The following is a 25,323-nucleotide window of genomic DNA, read 5'->3' as shown; positions in this document are numbered from 1 at the left end:
CGGGCCAAGCGTCCCTCGCGCCGACTCTGCGCTTCGCGCGGGGCCGCGTATCAAAGTGCGAGGCGCGCACTCATCCAACACCGCCGGCCGAAGCACGGATACCAAACAAAACACACATGGCAATATAGTCCTTTTTAATAACGGAACAGACAGCTGCACACGTGGACGATACTAACATGCTTTGTATTTTTTTTTTTTTATCTTGAATCTTTTTTTGTTGTAATTATCGTATCCTCCTGAACCCCCCCTCCCCCCCACACACACACACACAGAGTAGCTCCCAGGCTAACCTGTGAGGATTGGTCTAGAATACGGTTCATGGATATTAAACAATGTCCGATTATAAAATGAATAGTTATGAAAATTCCTGACTTGTATTTATACAACAGTGTAAACATCCAAAACAGTCACTGTGGCTCGTGAGAGGCGTGAGGGAGTGGCTTCCGTCTGGTCCTCATTGGGCTGGCCATTGTAAAATAAGCACAAACATGTTCCGTCACGGGTAGTACTGAATCACACCAAGAAGAACCCAGCTGCCTTTTAAAAAACGGAGAAAACATCGAGAAATCAATTCGATTTTAGGTAATTTTTTTGTCGCATGTATTTTTTTAATCCGTATGGTCACGAGCGCCCGAAGCCGTCATCAAAGATGCACCGTAACCCTTTCAAGACATTTAAAAGTCGTTACATTACAATTATATCAAATGCAGAACTACTTTTTTAATGCTAAATACGTAGGCCAAAAAATTAAATAAAATATTATGTTTAAGTTATTTGTGGGAGTGGGAGAGGTGCCCACTCAAATCCACTGGGGGCGGGAGTTAAATCTATGCACAGATAAGAACCTTTTTTGTTTACTATGGGCCTCGCCCACCTGGGGTCATCTTGGCTCTGACCGTGAGCTGTGAGGTTTAGTTCCAACCACCCAGTTTGCCCTTAAAACCAAGATGGCCGCTAGGCTTACTAAGGTTAGTTAGCAATTCAAAGTTCAGTTTGTTCTTATCTTTTGGGACCTTATCTTAACAACACCGTAACATTGGAGATTTGGTTTTGGTTCGAGTGTGTGTCATTAACTAAGCACACCCTTTTCTTCTCTCAGTAATGAAGCAAACTTGCAGGTAAGCGACAAGTCTAGAGAGGTGAAGTGATTAATGCGCTTACACCTCAGATCTAAACAAGTCATTGAATAATGGCTAACCTTGCTAATTTACATAACAAATTTTCCTTCACAGGTTTTTATCTTTAAGTGTTTCTTGTTTTATGTGGGCTTTTTTTTACATTTCTCCTTCATATTAATTCTTCTAAAATAGTACAACAACGCATCACCAATGAAAAACTCCATTAAAAGAGTAAAATAGGATAGAAAAGGAAAAGAAATCAAACAAGAAGATAAAATAATATCAAATCCGTCGCAGTACCTCGCGTACTCCAGTGTTTAAAAAAGAAAAGCAACCAAACCTGACAACATTCATACACATTCTCACAATATAATTATATTCATATATATTTATATATGCATATAAAACACCAAAAAGAAAGCAGGTGTGGGGAGGGGGAGGAGGGCTGGGGGGGGGGGGAGGAGGGGGTAGGGTAACGGTTGTGTGGGTTGCGTCTGCGGCCCCCAACACTAGACAGTGAACCAGTGGGTCTTCAGGGTGTCGGGAGGAGGATCAGAGAGAAACCGGCTGCTGCTGCTGCTCACTCAGGGCCCGGCGCCATGGTTACCGCAGTTACCATGGCGACCAAGCCGTCACAGCCGCCACCACCGCCACTCACTCAATGCACCTGAGTTCGACCTCAGAAAGGGGGCTTAGTGTAGAGAGTGTGTTTGTTTTTGTGTGTGTGTGTGTGTAACGGGAGGGGGGGGCTACAGCCTCCATAAGGAGGAGAAGGGGGTAGGGTGATGTCAAATTAGGGTCGGGGGTCACATCAGCAAACCCCGCCCATCTCCTCCTCCCTTAGCTTCCCCACCGATTGGATGCAGTTGGTGGAGGGGAGGAGGCAGAAGTGCGTGTGTGTGTGTGTGTGTGTGTGTGTGTGTGCGCGGAGAGATGGGGCATCACTTCCTTTGCGTTACACTTTCTTTACAGCGGGGTGGTTGGGGTTGGGGAGGGGGATAAGGAGGTGTGTTTGTGGAGGGAGAGGGGGTCGGGGCTGTGTAGGGGGTGGGCGGAGGGGGCCTCTTATGTGTAGGAGGAGGAGGAGTTTTGGCCGTCCTTCGCGCGGGCCTCCGCCTCCACGTCCTGGTCGTCCTTGGTCTTGATGTCCTGGTAGTCGTGCGTGGTGACGGCCGACTTAAGGTAGGCCCAGTTGGCCCCTAGGATCATAAGGTAGTGGATCTGCACACACCACACACAGCAGCATGAGGACCCGCCTGGTCATAAAGGAGCCTTTGGGCTGCTTTGACTCAATGAGGGTTTATTTTGAGTTCTTAATTTTTGTTACTAAATGACAACAATTATCTGAAAGGGTGTGTAGAATTTGAACACAGAGATATAAATACTTTTTGTTAGTAACAGTGCTATGATGAGATGTGATCTTCAACAAGATTGTATACGACATCACGTTTAAAACCAAAAATATAAATTTGATTAATATAATATTATTGTGTGTGTGTGCGTGTGTGTGAGAGAGTTAGATTCAGAAAGAGATAGAGAAAAAGAAAGAGAGATAGAGAGAGAGAGAGAACCTGTGTCGAGTCTCAGAGAGGGAAAGAGATGCAGCCAGGGATCATATGTGTATGTGTGTGAGAGTATGTGTGTGCTAGGTTGTCGTGCTGGGTGTGTTAATACGACGTGTGTGTTGAGTGTCTGCGTGTGTGTGTCTGGGACAGCGTTTCAATCCTCCGGAGAACATAGTCACATGGAGGGAGGTGGTGTTGCTATGGAAACCTTAAGCATACTGTAGTAACATTTTTTTTTTTTACCGTGTTCTTATCTGATGCATCAAAAATTCTCACCAAGGCGATTAGCGTAGCTCCGGCACCAGCGAACGCCACGATGTAGAGATGGTAAGACAGGTAGAACTGTGAAACACCAAGTACAAGAGTAAGAGTCTGGATTTGCATTGGTACAGAGAGACGAGACGAGAGGAAATGAATGGAGAAAGAGAAAAGATGAGATGAAAGGAGTGGAGAGGAGAAGAGATGAGAGGAAAGAAGTTGAATGGAGAGGAGAAGAGATGAGAGGAAAGGATTGAGTGCAAGTGTAACATTTGGGAGGCTGCCCCAGAGTTGTCAGGGGAGATCTTGGGACTGAAAATGGTCAAATACAAGATTTTCAGCTATTTGGAATGTTCCAGTACTGCCATTCAGCAAATGTAATATTTGTGGTGTTTCTTGCGAAAGGAATGCAAGGCATTTTGGATGTCCTTGTTTTTTGAATTCTCGAAAAGACAATGGTTTCTTTGCGAATTTCTGGACAAAAGCCGACTACAGTTCTGCTTTATGGGATTAATCCAAGTGAGTTGATTTGAATTAGTGTTGTTTTTTTTTCACTCAACATAATTTTTTACAGCCCAATTATTTTATATTAGTGCTGTCAAGCGATCAAAATATTTAATCGCGATTAACCGCATTAATGTCATAGTTAACTCGTGATTAATCGCACATTTTTTTGTATTCTAACTATCCCTTGATTTCGTGCTGCTAGCCTTTCAGTGAGATCAGAGAGTGATGAGAAGGACAGTAAGAAGAGAGACCCGCAGTGAATTCAACCCGGTCCACTTCACATCGGGTAGGTGCATGACAGTGGTAGGCCTACCGTAAAACTTCAATAGCCCAGGCTTTTATTTGTCTCAATCACTGAACTTTCTAACAAAACTCTTGCTCAGCAAAGATAGGCAATACTATAACATTTATTATTCAAACCTGTCAGAATATTCCTACCGTACGTAGGCCTATACACATTACCAGGCTATCAAATAACGCCTACACACACACACACACACACACACACACACACACACACACACACACACACGCGCGGTGGCGGAGTGGTAATCGGGAGAGTCGGGAGAATTCCCAGTGGGCCGTTAACGTTCCGGGGCTGTCGGGCTGATTACTGCGGGATAACAATATTGCGTTTATAAAAGTTCCTTGCAGCGCCGTCCGACAGCCTGAGCTGTGTGCCCGCAACCTCTCACTCACTCAACAGAAGCAACACTCACAAACTGTCAACATCGCAACCAAGTCGATTTTGTCTAGAGGGGAGTAACTGAGCGGCCCCTCCCGAAGTGGTACAGCCCAGGTGGGCCTTGAACTGCGATTGGTCAGAAAGACGTAACAGCTAATGACAACATTGAACTCTCATGCAGGCTCGAACACACATACACAAGGAGTTTTTCACCCACTCTGTATCCTTGATTGCCCCGTGCTTTGTGAAGTGTGCTTGTTGTTTTGTTTCCGGTGTAGATCCGGTATGGTGTTGTAGTTTTTCTAACGTGACTAGTTGTTGATAGACAGCAGGTGAAAAAACGACAACGTTTGCCAAGCCAAAAGAGCGTTAATCGCGCGATATATATATATTTTTTCGTCTACCCAGGTCCCTTGGGTTTTCCCTTAGTTTGCATGTAGGCTGCTGCCTGCATGTATGTCATGAAATGGCATAGCATTTTAGTGGAGTGGAGAAGAGATGAGAGGAAAGGAGTGGAGAGGAGAAGAGAAGAGATGAGAGGAGTGGAGTGGAGAGGAGAAGAGAGGAGTGGAGAGGAGAAGAGATGGGAGTAAAAGAGAGATTCTAGGAGGCGAGCGGTGTTGCGTTACTTCGCTGGTGTCACAGATCTCTCCCAGAGCCGCTCCGCAGGCTTTTCCCGGTGTGGCGTTCCAAGGAATGATACCTTGAGGACAAGGAAGATATGAAATGTCAGACAGGGACTTCTCTTGGCACAGGCCTAGCCTAGCTTAACACAGACCTAGGCTAACATTGCAAAGCACAGACCTAGCCTCGCCCATCCCAAGCACAGCACAGACCTTACATATCCTTACCTAGCATAACACAGAACTAGCATAGCATAGAACAGAACTAGCCAAACCTAGATGCAGAGCTTAGATCGGGCCCAGAAAATCAAGCCCGACCCGGCCCGAGCCCGTGAACATTCTGTCCGAGCCCGGCCCAACACATTAAAGGGGCCCTATTATGCCCTTTTTAACTGTTTATTATTTAATTTGTTTGACCTTATAGAATTCATTTACAACAATAAAGGGTTGTCTAGCACATTATTTTTTTTCCTACTTTAATGAGTATTACAACCCCTATGTGAAACACCCTGTTTCTTAGAATTTTGAGGCATTTAGAATCTTGGTGCTGACAGGGTGCTGACGTCTCTTCAGGCACTCTGTCACTCTGTCTACTATGGCTTCAGTGCTACCTTACCAATTTGAGCCTGAGTCAGACCCCGAAAGCGATAATGGAGCCGACGACGCTAATGACGAGCGCGATTTTAGTCGTAAAATGGACCAGGACATTTCACAGTGGTAAGTTTTTGTTTATGCTGTTATACACACATGCGATTTATCATGTATTTAGCGTAGCATTTTTGATTTAGCTTGCGGCTAGTAGACTACTCGTACTATTCAAGCGTCCGTAACAAGCTTTTTATGTCCAGACATGGCATATTGTTGACTACTGTTGTCTGTCAAAATACACCGTTATAACTTATAACATCTCTACTACCTAGGTGCACCTGTGGGAATTGTGCCACTATGCCCTCTGCTGTAGAGAAATCACAAAGGTATAACTGCTGAGCTTTAGGCTAAGCTACACCATTTGTTGAGAACGATGTCATGTCATATATCCATCATCTTCGGAGGATGTGTATATATATATATATATATATATATATATATATATAATTGGTGGTTCTCACTGTGTCCAAACAAAGTAATATATTATATATATATAATTTATATGTATAATTTATAAACAGTATTATGTCTTTCTGTCCATCTACTTCTCTATTCAAACTCTGTTTTGCAATCTGATCCATTCCCCCCGACCCCAGCGTGTCCAGGAACGCAGCAAAAGGTGATTGATGATGCTCTCCCATTGACTCCCAGCAAAAGTACACGCCATCACCTCGTACCGGAAGTAAAAGTAAGCCGCGGAGAGAATCCCAACTAGCCGTTTCTAGGCAGCTCGGTAACAGTGATTTGCGTCATTTACTCCCCCTTGCGGGAATGTTATGGTATTGTAACTTTGCCAACCATTTATATACCCAAAAACATATGTAAAGTGCAATAGGAGAAGGAAAAGACGGAATAGCATAACTGTAATTATGAGCCCGAGCCCGATTTCAACCCGACATTTGTTTTAATACATGTGTAACTTTGTACACATTTGTTACTTAGGCCTACTCCACTAAATATATATGTAAGGGATAATGTATAGAACGCCAGTCATTATCGGGAAAATAAGCCCCGACAGGTCGAACAGGACACCGACGCGCAGCGGAGGTGTCTTGCTTCGCCCTGAAGGGGCTTATTTTCGACAATGACCGGCGACGTTCTATACATTATCCCGCTTATTACATGGCTACTTGCCAAAACGAAAAAATAACTTCACATGGTGTGTCTTTTTACAATTTTTTCGTTACCAGCAGGGGCGTAGGAATGAGTTTAACATTGGGGGGGACACATATCTGAAACCTGATAGATCCGTTAATGGTTTGAACAGAAATATGTTATATTTTATTCTACTAAAAAGATAATTTTGTAAATGTAAAGGAAAACACATTTTGAATGGCAGTAATGAACTGATAAATATCAAATCAATTATTTAATTGCACGCTCAATCATCCAGTTTTTTAGAATAAGAAGCGGTGACAAGACGCTGTGTTGCGCTTTCAAAATAAAATAAAATATTTTTCTCCCCCCGGTATAATTTTTAGGTGGGACAAATGCGCCTGTCTCCAATATTGGAGGGGACACGTCCCCTCCGTCCCCCCCGGTTCCTACGCCCTTGGTTGCCAGAATTCGTAGTGTTGATCAGCAGAGAAATAATCCGTCAAAGACGTTGACGTCGCTTAGCAACCGAGACGCTGGGGTTGACAAGTTACCGGAGTACTACCCATGCAAGTGAACGGCACTCACTTGCATGGGTAGTGTGTTGTGTTCCACGGCATTGAGAAGACCCGTGTAATAAAGACCTATAATATTTCTGTTTATGACATAGATTTCTCCTCAGATTAGGCCAATAAAGCAATGATTTAAAAAAAAACAACAACCACAAACGCTCGATCAAAGGCCCGGGCCGACCCAGCCCGAGGATAGTGGTGGGAAATATCGGGTCAGCTCGGGCTCTGGCTCGGGCTTGGTCAGAAAATCTAAACTCTACCTAGATGTACCTAGGATAACCGACCAAGGGTGGTCTAACCTATCATACCACAGACCAAGCATACCATCGCCTTACCTATCATAACACAGACCTAGGGCAGCATGACCTAGCGTAACACTGACCTAGCAAATCATAACCTAGCATAAAACAGACCTGACCTTAGCTAGTTATTCAAGATACAAATAAAGAATCTTGAATAACACCGACCAGGCGAAGCATGAAACAATCTAAGTGTTACAAATTATTTTTTTTTACCAAAAATGGCAGCACCTAATGGACACCTTCACTTCTTTCATTAACGAGAATCAACCATCAAACAGGGAGCAAACAATCAGACAATCAAACAACATGTTGGCAATATGCATGCAATGCATGTTGGAATTCCTGGCATGGATACTTTTAATTGGGAAACTAGTCACAACACCCAGTAGTGTGTAACATTGGCTAACACAAACAAAATTTATCTTAGTCTCGCAATACCGGAAGGGCTTTGTAAGTTCAAGTTAGTGTTTGAACGGATGCTTTTACTGGAAATTGTGCCATACTGGATCTTAGCTCTCCAACCATTCTCCTCCGTATTGAAACAAACTGGAGCTCTAGTGAATCGCTTTGCTACACAGAGAGAGTGTTTCAAAACATTGAGAGTGGATGTAGTCTAGCAACGTTACATTATTTGATTATTTATTTGAACATGCTCCTAATTATCAAATGTGTTGTCACTGATGAAATACCAAAACAGCAAGAAAGGTTTTGAGCCATCCTATAATGGGCGTGTTTCTGGTACCACAGTGTTCTTCAGCACTGCTGCCCATCACAGCAACAATATGAAGGGCCAACCAGTTTTAGCAATGAAACCTGGTCGGTCTCTAGTTGAGCGAAGCGTTTACAGACTGACTGGTGAGTCTACGTTTACCTAGCCTAACACAAACTTAGTATAGCTTAATCTAACGAAACATAACAATAGTATAGCCTTACTCTCCCTAACACAGACCTAGCATAGCCCCAGACAGACCTAGCATATCCAAACCTAGCCTAACAAAGGCTCCACTTGCATGTGATTGGTTTGTCTGAAACGGGCCTCTGATGACCACTTGCTTGCACATAACATACGCTTGTTTGCGGTGCCATTGTCTTGTTGTACCATACAAGAGGATATCCTAGCGACTATGTTGTTCAAATGTTTGGGCTCTGTAAATGTCAGCTTGCTATAGTTTGTTTGTTCTTTGCTTTACCTGTGGTGTTGCTCGTCGATAACAACCCTTTTCAAACCATTGATTGTTTGTCGTTAAGATCACGGTGGCTCGTGTACCCACAATCCCCTTATCTTTGTGCAGCTACACGAACGTTGATGAGTGCCTTGACACAAGCGTCGTTTCACAGTCAAGCCTGGAAATCAGGTCCACATTTCTACGGATGATTGAGTTTCACCGTTTTACTTGAACTACTCTTACTATACATAGCCAATTTCTATGGGCATTACCCTATACCGAGACAATGCTGTGAATTTTGTGTTTTTATATGATAATAATATATAATATAGTATAATATACGAATTTTATGGGAAACGACCAAGTGAGGGATCATTTTTATTGAGTTGTGGTGGGATATCGAGGTCAACGATGGCTAACAGACAGCATCAGGGTGAAATGTATGTGATAATCACTGAAATATTGCCAGCTGGTTACTAATGTGGGTCACATACATGTTCATCAGACCGATAATGACGCATATAATCCAACTAAACAAAACCTAATTCTTACCGTACACGGCCAAAGGATTCTACTCCATGATGTGCAACCAGGAAATACATAATCTGTTCCATTCTAATCCATTGGAGAATTCACGCCTAATCTATGTGAGATTTGAGGCCCAGGCTATTTGAGACCCAGGCTATATGAATGAAATACAATCAGATGGTCGAAAGCAACAGGAATTTTAAAATTGTCTTGCATTTTAGAGCTCACGATTGGACTAAGGTGAAAGGTTAAGATACAGGCTGGTATGTAATAAACAAGGAGGAGGTTAATTTAAATTAGCACACAAAACAACAACTGTCACTAACTAACTACATTGAAGTGAAAGATACCTGTTCATTTTGTAAGCCCATTCTATTAATTTACTAAGGTTATAACATGGTAAGTAAAGGTTTTTAGCATGATGCATTAGAAAAGGGAAATAGAGAAGAACAAAGGTAAATATTGGTAAGAATAGCATATTTTCTTAAGGCGTAAGCATATTGTTTGTCCAGGGTGTTAGAAAAGGTAACTTTAATTGTGTGTTAGCATAGAGCATTAGCATAATTTACTAGCATAGCTGAACTGGTTGGAAAATGTGCATCATAGGTCATCAGAATTTGTGTGTTAGCATATTGTGTTAGCATCATGTACTAGCATAGGAGCTTACAAATGGGGGTAAAAGCATTGGGACATTAGGATGATGTGCTATCGTAAGCATTGAAAGGGGCTGTTTGCGTAGGGCATTAGAGTGGGGGTGTTCGGGTATTGCAGACATAAAGCTAACCATTAGCTAGCATAAAACACCTAAATTCATGTGAGTTGGCCCTCTACTGACCATACTGCCGGACGTCCACGCAGATCGAGTCGGGGGTGGTGATGTTGGCCAGGGGGGACTTCATGGCGGAGCAGGTGGTCCACATGTTGAAAAAGAGGAAGACGGGGATCGCCGTGAAGCCGAAGATGGCGAGGAAGACCAGCGCCAGGATATAGGTCAGGAACATGAACTGGGGGAGGGGAGGAATCATTATGTCAACCTTATTTGATAGATAGATAACAACTTTATTAATCCCCCGGAGGGGAAATCCCTTTGTTACAACAGCCAAGCAGCAGTGGAGTACCAAAATAAACGCTAAGGTAAAGACAAACCGAATAACAGAACTTGTTAAAAAGTTCACAAAAAGCGGTTACACTTTATAATGCTACTACCTGTTCCAGTGTAATAAAGCAATTAGTACTGTGTGATAAGCAATGTAACAACGTGTTACAGCATGTTCTTGATTTGTAATAACATTATCAATATGTCACTACACAGTGGGGTTAGGGCAAGTGTTGACAATATGAATGGAGGCAGAGATACTTTAACAAGAGGAAGAGATTGGCAAGAGGATGATTAAGAGGACAGGAAAGATCAGCAGAACAGAGGGGACGGAGATATTTACAAATTAGGATTATAAATTAAATCCACAACCATGCGGACTAAACAGCAAATTGGGAATCTTTCCATCCTCCAAATCCCAAAGAATTTCCACAATAAGGTTGATATTCCCTTGAAAGTACCTTTTAGGCCTGCAGTGCACTTACAAACACACAAAAACACACAGGCGTGCACACACACCCACGCGCACACAAACATAAATGGACATCTGAAGCAATTAGTGTAATCATGCTCACACGGGAAACTGTGCCAGAACGTCCCTAAGGGCTTATGTGGGTTAAGTGTGTGCACGTGAGTTAGTGTGCACGTGAGTGTGTCTGTGTGTGTGTGTGTGTGTGTGTGTAGGCTTGCATTTGTAGGCTTGCATTTGTACACATCTGACTCATTCCTCTCATTTTTATTTCAACGAAAGGCTTGTTTGAAACAAGGGTAGGAGGATTTGTTTGCTTTTGGTTGGATTTGTGCTCGCCTTTGACTGGGACACAGTTTGTGTGTTGTGTGTTTTTTGAGACTGGATTATGTTTGCGAGTGTTTGCATTGCATTTGTGGGTGTTTGCAAGTGTCTGCAAGTGTTTGTGAGTTTGTATTTCTGTGAGTGTTTGCGTGTGTAAGTAAGTGTTTGTGAGTTTGTGTTTGTGAGTATTTGTGAGTTTGTGTTTGTGTGTGTGTTTGCAAGTGTTTGTGAGTGCTTCGTGAGTGTTTGTGAGTTTGTGTTTGCGAGTGCTTGTGAGTATGTGTTTGCATGTGTGTTTGCGGGATTTTCTTACAAAGGCGGTGATGCAGCGTCCGCAGGCAGTGGTCTTGAAGTCGCTCTGCAGCTCCTTCTTGATGGCGCTGGTGGTGTAGAAGCCCTCAGCCAGCAGCACGATGGCGTACACGAAGAAGAATGAGGCGATCCCATAGATGATGTACTGAAAGATCTGGATCCTGGGAAACATGGCAACACGTACAAAAACATGAACATGCTTCGTCACAAGTGAAGTCATGTTGGCATACAAGCTGTGTAAACCTGAAGCAAATTTCTATAAGCTAAGGTTTTGTCAGATTTTCCGCCCATATCTGATTTGCGCATTTACACACCCTAAATGGTAAGATTTGGAATTTCAAGCTAGCTTAATAATTAAATAAACACTCGTCACTTTGTCACACATCACTTTCTGTACTCCCTCCAAAAGCCGCCCACCCTAAAAAAAATGGTGGTTTTCTTAAAAAACAATGAGATTACTCTATGCTACTGTAAAGTGGCAGCAATAAACCCCTCCCTGTAGACTGAAAATAAGTCTAAATGACCAGACAAAATTTCTTCTACACAATTACATCACAACTAACAGGTAGAAAATTTGATAAAACTATTGCCTTGCTAACCAATAACAAAACAGGTTATAAAAATCAAAGAAATCTTCAGGTTTCGTGACATCAATCATTTCGTGACATCAAACATTCACACACGGCCATCTTGATGGCCGTGTGTGAATGATTAATAACACAACTCGGCTTCCTCGGCTTGTGACTGTGGTTGTTAACTTACACCAGGGCCAGGGTGGCGTGGTCCGTGGTTTTCTTGGAGAAGTGGTTCCCCAACATGGTCAGGGTGCTCGTCAGAGCCACGTGACCGCAGCCGCAGAACAGCGCCACGCCGGAGAAGCACAAGATGGTGGCCACCAGCGAGGCGTAGGGCACGCCGCCCAGACATTTGATGCAGCACTCGAAGCATCCTACAGGGGGCGTCAGAGAGATGTTTAGTACTCAAACGCCATTAGTGGTGTGTATTAAAGATTGATGAAGTGATGAAGTTTTTTTTGTTTTTTTTCACATTTGCAAATATTAAACATACCTTTTCAACATATCAAAGCAAAATAAATCATGCTCATAAAGGATTAATCAACCCAAATTCCGCTAAGAACTAAAATACAATTTGGCCTTTTTTTGGCATCTACTGTCAAATCAACTGTGTGTATTGCGCACACAGACATGCAAACACAGAGACACACATGCGCGCGCGCGTGCGCACACACATGCACATTACCCCTAAACATACACGCCAATCTAATCTAGTAGCTCACTCAATAAGAAACATGCATACTTTGAGTATGTGCCAGAGAGTCTTAAATATTACATGTAAAACACCAGGCGACAAGAAGCACTCCCCCCTTCCTCCTCTCCGTCTCCTTACCAACCCCTACTGCCCCCTACTTTCCTTTCTTCCCTCTTTCCATAAATGCATGAGAAACACACATAATGTGATCCTAGTGAAATTGTTTTCTGGTACTGAAAGCTGGTTTATGAAAGCTAGGGCATTAAACTGCCTCGTGGATTTATAACGTTGAGATTTATGTGGCTATATCATAGCATAACACTTGTGTAAAAGGAGTAGGCCTGCGGAGGTTTAATGCCTTGTAACGAGGGCTTTGACATAGATTGTACTCAGAACGCTCTTGGATGCAAGGTTAAAACACAAGACCCAAGACTTTTTTTTCTGTATTTCAACTGAACTTCCAAAACCTTTGACCTTAAAAATAGCAAATAAATGTCACCTTTATATTGAAACCTAAATTCTAAGTGTAACCATTACTTTAAGGCTGTTTCCTCAGGGTCTTTGCCAAGCTTCACTAAGAGGGCAGGTAACCAAGATACAATCTGCTCATCCCACAGCTGCAAGCGCATGCTGGGTATTTAAAAGCAGGTGGCTCCCACCAAAGTCAAGAGGATGAAAGGAAGGGTTGGAAGGAGGGGGTACATTATATTGAGCGCTAGAGCTGCGCATTATATAACGTCTGTTAAAAATAGCTCCGCAGGGAAAGTAGGAAGTTACTCTGGGAATGAAAGAACCGTTATGTGCATTACTTTGTTGTTTCCATGACAACCCCCCCCCCCCTCCTCGCTCCAGTTGGCATCTCAGCGCTGATGCCCTGCTCCTCTCAGCGTTCAGTTTTGGGGCTTTTTTTAATTGCCTGTCTCTGAGCGGATGTGAATGGAAGTGAAACAATAGATTGTGTTTTCCATGGTAGTGTGTGTCCTCTTTGGACCTTAACATGATGAATGGTAAATGGACTGCATTAAGCGTTTTCATAACCAGTGGCAACTCAAAGTGCTTTACAACAACGTTCACCAATTCATATAGTGCCGGTTACCACTATTTTTTGATAATTCATCATTGCTAAGCATATAAGGACCGCTGTCAAGGAAATTGGATTTTTTGCCGTCGTTCATATCACTCCGCAAGTAGTCCGGTTCCTTATCAACCCCGTCGTACTCCGTTGCTAAGCGACGTCAGCGTCTTTGGCGGACTATTTCTCTACTGATCAACACTACGAATGGTAATTGTAAAAAGACACACCGTTTGAAGTTCTTTTTTTGTTTTGGCTAGTAGCCGTGTAATAAGCGGAATAATGTATAGAATGTTGCCATTATCGAAAATAAGCTTATTTTTCCAATAATGAACAGCGTTCTATACATTATCCCTTACATAATACATACACACAGGAACACACACACACACACACACACACACACAAACACACACACACACACACACACACAAACACACACACAATAGTGTTGCACCATGCATTCCGAGAGTTAACTATGAAATAGGCTGAGAGGATCGTGAAACGACAGCGTAAGCCCGGTCAACCGCAACCGAACATCCAGTCTCTTGCTCCCTGTGTGCGTTGTGCGACAGCGAAGAGTCCCCGGGGCCAGAAGGACACGCATGTGATAGAAAGAACCACAAAAAGAGACAAGTAGAAAGAATGGGGAGTTTGGATGAAGAATTAGTCCAATTATTAATGGACATTTTTATCAGGGACGTAGGCTAGGGTTATCAGAAGTCCCGCCCAGAGTGCCAATCACTTTGATTTGGAGCATCCCGTTTGGGAAGTGAGGACAATGGGGATGAGGGAAAAAAGGAATGGGGAATGGCCATCAGGCAATGAGGAGCCTCTCTCACTCCTAAAGACAGATTAACAAATATACAAATGATTTTTTTTTTTACAAATAACATAACACAATAACAATAACTCATACACATGCACAGGCACATTGAATTCATACAGTATGAATTAATTTCAATAACACAGCCACAAACATCAGTAGAACATCGTCAAGCAACGACGTATAAAATCTGCAGAAATGTTCAAGGCATATTTCCTCCCTCTGAGACCCAGTCCACCATCACCCACCCCCCCATGCTGGTGAGGTCTGTAAATAAGGACCCCTGTTCCTGGGTCTGCCCCTGGCGATGCCTGCTGAGCGTTTATCTCTCTGCGGGCTGTAAAAGGTTTCTAATGGGAGACAGAGCCGGCCGGACAGAGAGCCGCAGTCGGCCCTAATGGAAATCAATGGGCATTTCATTAAGGCGAGCTGGATTTAGGTGACAGTCTTTGGTCCGCCCATAGACCTCGCTCTATTACCCTCACCCTCGCTAGCTCATACACTCACTCATTTCTACACCATCTCTCTCCCTCTCTCTCTCTCTCTCTCTCTCTCTCTCTCTCTCTCCCTGTCTACACTCTCTCCTCCCTCCCTCCCACTCTTCCCCTCTCTCTCACTGTCTACAATCTCTCTCTCTGTCTACATTTCTCTCTATTCTCTTTCCTTTCACCAGCTATCTGCCTGTCTGTCTCTTACAAGTGAGACAGAAATCATCTCTACATCCTCTCTCCACTGCTACATCTTTCTATCCCTCTCCGTCTCCACTCATCCCTCTCCTGATCCATCTCTCCCCCTCCATATCTCATCTCCTTCCACACCTCCACACCGCTCCCATTGCCCGGTCCTCCTGACTCCCCTTCTTCTTCTGTCTCTGAGATATGCCCTGTGCCGTCTTTGTGCTGCCGCTCATTCACAGAGAGTCTGTGGCTGAATATATCAAGGCAACAATCAAGGTGGATGGTTGGTACTACCCTGGGAGGGAGGTGACTCTGAGTAACTCACCTCCGGGCCTGCGACTCTGCGTCTCTAGGTGTGGTTTACTTGTTATTTTCACCCAAACTCTCAGTGTGTTTTAGGCCTTAATGCTTTTGATTTCATATTCCGTGCCTGTAATGAATTATGACTGATTCAAACACATGCACACACACACACGCACGCACGCTCACGCACGCACACACATCACACATCACACATACACACGCAGGCACATCACACACACACACAAACGCACACATGCGCGCACGCACGCATGTACGCACGCAAATGCACAAACACACACACACACACATATCACATATACACGCACACACATACACAAACACACACACACTCGCACACACGCACACACACACACACACACACACACACACACACACATACATCACGCATACACACATGCACACACACAAACTAAAGATGCTCCTTATTTGTGTATGCATTGTATTTTCTGGGACATTTCCGTCTGCCATCATTTCATCTGAGAGTTTCCTCATTGAAGACCCTGGCGTGCGCCTCCCCTTTCACAACCAAATTTCACTGTGACAGGAATGAGTGGGCGAGAGAGGCATGAGAGAGAACTAGGATTGGTTAAAAAGGCCCTTTTATTGAAACACTTACAGTTACAGAGGGGAGGGAGGGGAGGGGGGAGAGAGAGAGGTGGAGGGAGGGAAGGAGGGGAGGTGGGGAGGGGGGAGTGAGGGAGGGGGGAGGGAGAGAGAGGAGGGAGAAGAGGGAGGGAGAGGAGGGAGAGGAGGGAAAGGAGGGAGAGGAGGAAGGGAGGGAGGAAGAGAGAGGAGTGAGAGGAGGGAGGGAGGTGGAGATAACAAAAGGATATGTAATTGAGGAAAAACGAGTGAGGGAAGCGACAGGAAGAAAGAAGACAAAAAAAGGACAGCAGAGAGAGAGAAAGAGAGGGAGAGAGTCTGGGAGGACAGAGATTGTGTGAGGGTATGTGGGTGGAGGGGGAGGGACAGAGAGAGAGAGAGAGATGAAAAAGAATAAAAAATAAAACAAAGCAGTTCTTAGCCCTAGGGCCTGGCCGACGCAGCAGTTGCCGTGGCAACGTGTTACACACGACCCAGTTCAGCCACACCGTAGCCCGACGTACACCACTGCTGTCTCACACACGCACGCACGCACGCACGCACGCACGCACGCACCCACCCACACACACACACACACACACACACACACACACACACACACACACTGCTACTACTATCTGAGAGATGTCAGTTCAGAAGGATGATCCACACGAGGAATCCATTTCCTTTCCTGCCGACTTCCAGAATCTTCTGGAGGCTCTGCGCTATTGGTCACACCTGATCCAATGAGCTTCAAGTGTCCGGTGTTAAAAACATAATCCATTTATTCCATTCATATTCTCCCTGGGAGAGAGGGAGAGGGTGAGGGCAGTGCAGAGGGAGAGAGAAAGAGAGAGAGAGAAAGAGAGAGAGAGAGAGAGAGAGAGAGGTGATGTAGTGATAAAGAGAAGAGTGAGGCGTTCGATGGAAAGAAAGAGAGAAAGAGATAGAGGTGATGGAGGGAAAGGGAGAGAGAGAGAGAGAGAGAGTGGTGATAGTGTGATAAAGATAGTGAGAGAGAAGCAGAGCGGTAGACAGAGAGACCCTGTGTTTCGACTCGGAAACAAAATGCACCTGTGAACACGTCTTAATCGCACGTTTGAAGCGTTGAGCCTCCAACCATTCCCAATAATATACATCCTGGGAGCGTATTCTAATCTCTGTTTAACCACATAGCAGCAAATATTGAACGCCAAACACCAATACTTGGTGTGTCTAATTTAAGTACCAACATCACTAGCGTTCATGGTGCAGGACTAGAAGGCCGCCCGCCCTGGGAACGCAGAAGTGACATGTGTACACACCAATTGGCATATGAAGCGGGAACAGAAACCTGGTACCAGCTGTGGTCCACACTGAAATCTTTCCATCCTCCGTATTTTTTTTTACCTAGTTTCCGATAAAAAATAAACTCCAGTCCCGACATCTTTAGCTGGATGATGAAACAACAATCATGGAGTGACTGTAACCAATAAGGGCTCGCGGTTTTATGACCAACTCTAGAGTGCCGTGCTTAGTCTTCACAACCCTCAAATACGTCTGTTCACCAATCAGAGCACTGAGAACGCTTTTTAAATATTTCAGAGGGCCGGTCTGCTGTTCGCCGTGGGTGATGTTCCAATTTAGAAACCCCCCTGTTAGTCAGGGCCCTGTGTTCTCCTGGTGCATTCTGGGTAGTTCACAAACGAGGCTTGGAAGATGAGAGAGGGACTGAGTGAGAGCGAGAGAGAGAGAGAGGATGTAGAGATAAGCGACACTTCTACTAAGTCTATCATTGTCAGATCCACACTGGTGCTGGTAACGAGTGCATAATATACTAGAAAGATCAAATATGCTAGACAAAAATATAAATATATATAATGATAAATATTCCAAATAGCAAAGCATATATTACAGGCTAATGCTATAGCTGAGGGAGTGATAGAGAGATCCTTTAATCAAGACTTGACAAACATCGGTGCTCATGAATACTTCATGGAGCCTCCCCTCTCTCACAGCCAGGGACCCACAGTCTCTTTTACCCACAACCCTCCTCTCCTTGATTACCCTACTGTGGATTTGTTTCTTTCTTTTTATCCGTCCCTCCGTCCCTCCGTCCGTCCGTCCGTCCGTCCGTCCGTCTGTCAGCGAGTCCATTTATGTACCTTTATCGCTCTCTCCGTCTATCATTTCATCTACGTATCTGGTATATATAAATCGAGAGATGAAACCAACAGCTGGTCGGAGGCTGAGGTGCTGACACACAACTACATACACACAACCACTTACACACACACACACACAAACAACCACATCGCACACAACCACATACACACACACACACAAACACACACACACAACCTTGTATACACAACCACATACACACACACAACTACATACACACAACCACTTACACACACAAACACACACACACACACACACACACACACACACACTTTTGTTATTCACACGGCAGACCCAAAACCTAACAGGAAGTGAAAGCCCACCTCTCGATATCTTGGAGGAAGAACAGTCAGGCTGGGCGGCCTTCTCATGACAGAGAGTACCGCGTTGAACAAAATCCGATTCTGGAACATCAGTCACAAAATGACAGACACGTTCGACCTTTGGAGAATGCAAATCTCGGACCAATCAAGTTGATGCATCAACGTTTTGGAGATATGTTTCAATGGCAACAGAGTTGATGTTGCAGGTCGTGATCGATTAACATAACATCAAATTTAGAAAGTTAATACTGGGATGGCAGCGAGGCTACACAGGGCGTGGCCATGTCATATCAGGAATCTGAAAGCTTGTCCCCCTCGTAAAATACTTTTTAATTCTCAACGTGTTCTACCTGGATAAATGAAAACTATGTGACTCAGCCAAGCTTAGTCTCGTGACTTATATCTTTATTTTCCGAAACGTAAATTGGGAGATGGACCACACCTGGTGAACTCCTAGATCTGTGTGTTATGAAGGGTTATGATGCCTGCACCAGTGATGTCACTTCCTCTGAGATGTCCTCAGGGCAATGACAGATCATGTACCTTTTATATGTATCACTGTTACGATTTCAATTGTAATTGTAAGCATTATCATTGAAACCAATCTTACTACTATAATAGCAGGCCTGTCGCACCAATAAGATACTCATGTGCGCATGTGCCAAGCAGTCTGCAGCTCACACACGCACACAGCACCCGCGAACGCATACATACACCACAAGCACACACATATACGCCGCACACACACGCACATGCGCACGAACATACATGGAAATGCACACAAACACACACGCACGCACACACACCGCGCGTCAAGAAGAAGGCAGCGACACATACACGGAAGCACACACGCACGCACACACACACACGCGCACACACCGTACGTCAAGACAAAGGCAGCAACACACTTGCCAAGTTAAGACGCTATGTGTTTAAGCAGGTAAGAAAACACACGCACGCGCACACACTGCAGCGACGCTCGCCCTTAAACATAACTGCTCCGCCTTCAGCACACGCGCAGGTTAGAACACACATTCACACGTACACACCGCAGCGACACTCGCCCAGGTAAGACGTTATGTTTGTAAACATAACTGCTCCGCCATCGACCAACCCTCCCAGGTAACACGTTCTGTCTATAGACTGTAGAAATTGCGATAAAAGAAGGGAAGAGACAATTTCTCACCTCGACAAGCAACGGCGGGTCGTTCATTTTGTCATATAAAAACCGTTACATTCAAACATCGCAGAACCGGCATATCAACACATAAGTCACGTGATCTTAAAGAGACAGTGTCCCTATAGCGCAGAACGAATGCACTTTTCAGCCCTGAATAACAGAGAAAGCTATTTAATAATTGATTTGCATGCATAGTATATTCCACTTTCCATTGAACAATTACCCCTGTTACCATAAATTGACTAATTTTATAATGTAATCAAATGCTCACACACTAGCTGCTTTCAGACACACGTGTAAGTCCTGACATTCTCCTGATGGGCCGTATGTGTGAACAACATATCCTGAAATTTGTACCCTGAAAATCTCCTGAATAATACTACCCCAGAGGTAGTATTTTCTCAGTAGGAAATGTAAATGACCTTATACTTGAATGAGGAGTAGAAAGTCACAACACTTCAGTGGGCGTGTTGATGACGCTTCTGCATGTCATTAAGTGGCCACCTAAATAATAATCAGCCTGTTGCCTTTTGTTCGCTGAATGGTTAAAAAAAAATTAAATGTTAGCACTGCTTTTAATTTGTGGTTAACAAATGTTATACATTGTAAAATTATAGGTAAAAATGTTATTATATTATGTGCTCAGAAATGTGTTACATTATCGACTGGGGTTTCCACATTATTGCTATGGGTTTCATTACAACTAGAAGTTGAGCGCGCGCAACGCACGTGCAAAAACTCTAGTTATAATAATAATAAACAAATGCAATAATAAGCCCAACAACTTGTTTGTGGATTTGTACCCTGTCTGACCGAGTCATAATGTATGCTACTTTCCCTTCCCAGAGTGAAAAACTAAGGGAAAACCCCATCATTAAATCTTGTCTCATGACTTACCCTAAACACTATGAGGTCTACACGCTGCATGCGACCACGCCCTGCAAAACCTCCATCTTGTAGCTGTCATCGCGGGTTAACGATGTGTTTGAGGTAGCTAGCCTCTAGCAGATTGGGAACCAGCGGGCGTGAAAAGAGTTGGCATCCTTTGGAGGAACGAGGCATGCTGGGAAAGAAAATCTGCTCCCCACTTGGTTATTTTTGTGACTCCACTGTACATCGACATAAGCCTGATGGGGGTGTTCTGTCCTTTGAGAACTGTTTACTGTGAGGCTGGCCCGTAGCGACCTTAGAGACCTGTGTTAAATCTTCACAGGCATGTTTAGAAAGAAAGGGAGACAGGGAGAGACCTAATACCTGAGCTACGAACAACTGAATCCCCCCCTCACACACCCCTTTCAAGCGACAGGCCTGGCCCGGCCTGTGTTGTGTGGGGGCCAGTTAGTACTTCCAAAAGGTTGTCATCGTCTATGACCGCATAAAGCGGCCAAGTGTCACGTGATGAGGGTCCTTGATCGATTTATGATTTGTGTTTAGTTATTTTGTCTGTAAATGTAAAACGAAGGGTTAGAGCCTACAAGTAAAGCTTATTTTACGTTGAACACAATCATTCGTTGCGGTTTCTTCCCACTCAATGTTGATGTACTTGTACCAGTTATGTTTTTGTCAGCAGCATCAATGCACCTGATATTCCCATTATTATAAATAGACTATACTTCTATAAAAAGTGTAATACAGAAACTCTTGCATGTCCATTTCTTTGGTTGCGACCTGAGCGTATGAACATTTTTATAAAATGAAAGATATATCCTTCTGTTAAAACACTGGATATTTTTGTGTAAAGTAGGCAGGCTTGCCCGGCCCACAGCTGCAGTTAAAAATAGAGCTCTCTTTCTCTGCACGCATGAACTCACACACTCACACATCCACACGCCCACACACTACCCCCTGGTCACATTTGAAGATGCATAAACAAACAGCCCACACACACACGCACACACATGCAATTGCAGTATACTAACACACACACAAATACTCAAAGGTGTATTATATACAACAATGCACACACATAAACACACTGACACACACATCAACTATACTACCAGAGAGAGAGACACACACGCACGCACGCATGCACGCATGCACACACGCACGCACGCATGCACACACACACACAATCTAGAGCCAGATGGAGGTCGACAGCTCAGGGCAACAGAGTAGCTCTCTCTCTATGTCTCTCTCTCTCCTTCTCTCTCTGACGGCTTTCAGATGCTACCACTAACTCACACACCTCCAGGGGCCAGGGAGCAAAGAGGTGTGTGTGGTGTGTGTGAGAGAGAGAGAGAGAGAGAAAGAGAGAGAGAGAGAGAGAGAGAGAGAGAGAGAGATATGGACACAGAGAGGGCGAGAAATTAAGTGCTGGTTTTAGAGTGTGTGCATGTGTGTGTGTGTGTGTGTGTGTGTGTGTGTGTGTGTGTGTGTGACAGATGTGTGTGTGCTCATGTACATTAGTGTGTGCTTGTGTGTCAGGGTGATTCATGGGGCCCTAGAGCAAAGGTGAAAGGTCACAAGAGGTCTGGCATCTGGACAGGAAGTGGGGAGGGGGGGTGAAACAGACGTTGCCCACAGGAGATCTGATCCTGAATCTCCTGTCAGGGATCAATAAGGGATCATCTTCTCCTATCAAGTGACGCTCTAAGAGCCTCATTAGAATAACAGACAGCATTGCCGTGGTGAGGAGGACATGAGGGTGGGGAGAGACGTCATATGTCCTCCTGTTGAACGGAACAAATCAAGGCCACTTTTTCAGAGTTCCTAGGAAAAACCCTCAACCAATCCCGTCACCTTGGCTGGCTTTGTGAGCTTGGGACCTACCCCGTCCCCGGGCCCTCCATCCCTCTGGGGAAGAATGTAAACCGTGACTTTGTGTAAACGCTGGTGTGTTTATAAAATGGGGGTATAGCGGTAAGGGGGTTCAATTCTCAGCCTTAAGGTTATGAGATTCGAAGGGTCACACACAGACATCTTCGAGATGCCCCATTACCCCTAACGTGTGCCCTAATCACATGTTTGTGTACTGACTGTAAGTTGATAAACACAAGTCAGTGAAATGCTTCTGTGAATGCTGAAGTGAAAGCTGACCAGCTGCGTGTGGCTGGCTCGATGGTTACCTGGGTAAAATGGCCTGGTTTTAAACTTTTCATGGACATTTTATGGAGTGGTCCTCTTGGGAAAATAACTTGAACCCTTAAACAAGTGGACTGAGATTGGCAATAACTTTAACCGTTGTGTGTTAAAGGTCCAGTGTGTAAGATGGAGGGGGGCCACAAGCAGTGAGGTTGCCCACCCACCCCCTCACAAATCCCTTTCCAGTGACTAGGAGGGCCTGGTCCGGCCTGTTTTGTGTACTTCCAAAAGGTTGTCATCTATGATCGCAGAAAGTAGCCAGATGTCACATGATGAGGGTCCTTGGTCGATTTATGATTTGTGTTTAGTTATTTTGTCTGTAAATATAAAACTATAATTACAACTGATGGATCTGAGTGGGACTGAACACAAAGGGACATTAATTGTAATCGCACCATGGTTGATTTTCATGGCCATAGCTTGTGAATAAATCTGTTTAACCAATCACGCTCCGGTTTCTTTGTCAGTTGCCATGGACACTGAATAAGTTGTAGGACTTGGTGACGGTAGCAGCATTTAATGTTTTGCACAAACAGTCCTCTTGCATCCATAGTGGTCAACTGTATTCTGAGAACTCTAATTATCGTTATCGTTTATAGGCGATCATTCACCACAGTCGGTGCTACAAGCCAAGGTTTACTTGCACTGCGGTACGGGAATAAAGGTATGCTTTTGATATCATGACGCCAGTATGCAGTTATACCACAAGTTTAGTTTTGAATACCAACTTTCTCTCAAAGAGTGAGAGCCTACCTTTAGTTATTGAACAGGGAAACTACCTCAAAACAGGGACGTTTCCAAAACATGGCTGTAGAACGGAAACACAACCATTCTTAATTTCATGGGATTATAAACTAATTCAAAAATAATCATTTTTTAGATGCCACTCAATTCTACACACTGTACCTTTAAACGTGAGCAGTAGCCAAAGTCACAGCAGTTTATTACACATGAGCACGTGCACACACACACACACAGACTTAGTAAGAGTATATTTTTTGGCAGATGTCTCGGAGCAAGTCTGGATTTATAAAAAAAAAAGGATTTCCGAAAGTGTTTCCCAAAACAAGGTTCAAAGCCCCCAGAATGTCACCAGGGGAAAATGTCTGCATCATATTTTAATAAGCCGACAGACGTGTTTGTGCGTTACGATAGATCTCCATTGGCATGCGTTGACACTGGGAATTACTGCCGGGTTATAGATTGAGTGAGAGAGTGATGGACATTATGGTAACCGTATGATTGTAGACAATGTTGGTCTTGCCTTGCCTGCTCATTTTCCAGATTGTAATGATGCGTGGCTGTGAGTGCACCACAAAGAGACAGCATCTCCGTAAACAGGGAGACAACATATTGTTTGTGTTAATTAAGGGGATCTTACTGTTGCTAATGAACCGTAGAGTGTGAACACAACCCTGTCCTTTTCTACTTTGGTAAGAAAACGGTATTCTATGCTTTTGGTTACGTAACACTATTTCCTGCTATGCTAGTAAGCATAATGCTAAATTGTGCGTACGTTTTTGTTAAATCAACATAATAATTATGTGAGATCATATGATGAATCTGAATCTTATAGTTAACGTTGTATTTATCATGCCATCAGGTTATATTTTGTTGCTTTTATTTTGTCTATGAAACAAAGGAAGATACAGTTAGCTGTTAGCTTGCAGAGTGACAGTTGCTTTGTGTTGAATATCTCCTCTACGTCGTTGCCTGTCACTGAACAGCCATTGTCATGGCAACAGTGTTAGAAATCTAAAGTGACCGCTCATCTTTGCTAATTAGCGCAACACAGATGCATAATTTATGAGTGAATTCAGCTGGGGTCTTTAATACATAGCTGCAGCAGAAACAAAACACGCAGGGAAACGTAGCCTTCCCGATAATGCTGTGTTGCATTTTCATTTGGTTCAGTTCGTGCTCACACAGGACTTTATGAAGCAATCCCAAAAATGTAGACACAACTCGCTTTCGAACAGGTCGCTAGTCTATTGGACAGCTCATCAGAGGGAAACTCATAATGCTTCCTTGTTGCAAACAATAATACTGGAGCACCAAAAACTCTTGCGGTCCTAGGTTCTTTTTAATTTTGCTTTGGTGTTCCTACAAATAAAAAAATAACCCTATTTCCACCATTCGGTTGCTGAATCACTGAACAAAGACAATGTATTTGTGAGTGACCACAAGCTATTGCTTTGTAGAGTCATCCTCTAAACGTTCACGTTTACCTGGCTGCATGTTCATTATTTGCGGTACACGGCAGAAGAGAACTGATGGATCACGTTCACACCTGAAGCGGACCATACCAGAGTTCACTTGGAAGTGGGTCGAGACTGGGATTTAGTTTTGTTTGGTCCACACTAGTGCTCAAATGAGCTTTGAAAACCTGCCAAGCGGACCCTGGTATCGGGGGCGGAAACACAACAGGGTTCGATTGAGACTGACCAACCGGCTCAGGTGAGAAAGCACCCATTACATTTACATTTAGAGGATTTTGCTGAAGCTTTTATCCAAAGCGACGGACAACCATTCATACACACATTCACACACCGACG

General features: G+C 44.0%; 1 protein-coding gene across 1 annotated transcript in view; it reads right to left on the bottom strand.

Annotated features, from left to right (window-relative positions):
- Positions 1–323: 323 nt before the first annotated feature.
- Positions 324–25,323, bottom strand: part of LOC307074122 (neuronal membrane glycoprotein M6-b-like) — a 28,445-nt gene continuing 3,445 nt past the window's right edge. The window contains exons 2-7 of the mRNA XM_079734132.1: positions 12,031–12,217; positions 11,270–11,429; positions 9,903–10,071; positions 4,763–4,836; positions 2,960–3,025; positions 324–2,339 (exon numbers count right to left, since the gene is read on the bottom strand). Of these exons, the coding sequence (XP_079590258.1) occupies positions 2,184–2,339; positions 2,960–3,025; positions 4,763–4,836; positions 9,903–10,071; positions 11,270–11,429; positions 12,031–12,217 (812 nt within the window). The 3' untranslated portion in view covers positions 324–2,183. The remainder of the gene's footprint in view (positions 2,340–2,959; positions 3,026–4,762; positions 4,837–9,902; positions 10,072–11,269; positions 11,430–12,030; positions 12,218–25,323) is intronic.

This window comes from Pollachius pollachius (assembly GCF_949987615.1).
Source record: "Pollachius pollachius genome assembly, chromosome: 4".
Classification (NCBI taxonomy): Eukaryota; Metazoa; Chordata; class Actinopteri; order Gadiformes; family Gadidae; genus Pollachius; species Pollachius pollachius.
The sequence above is the reverse complement of the archived record's forward strand: the minus strand, read 5'-3'. Positions and strand labels throughout refer to the sequence as shown.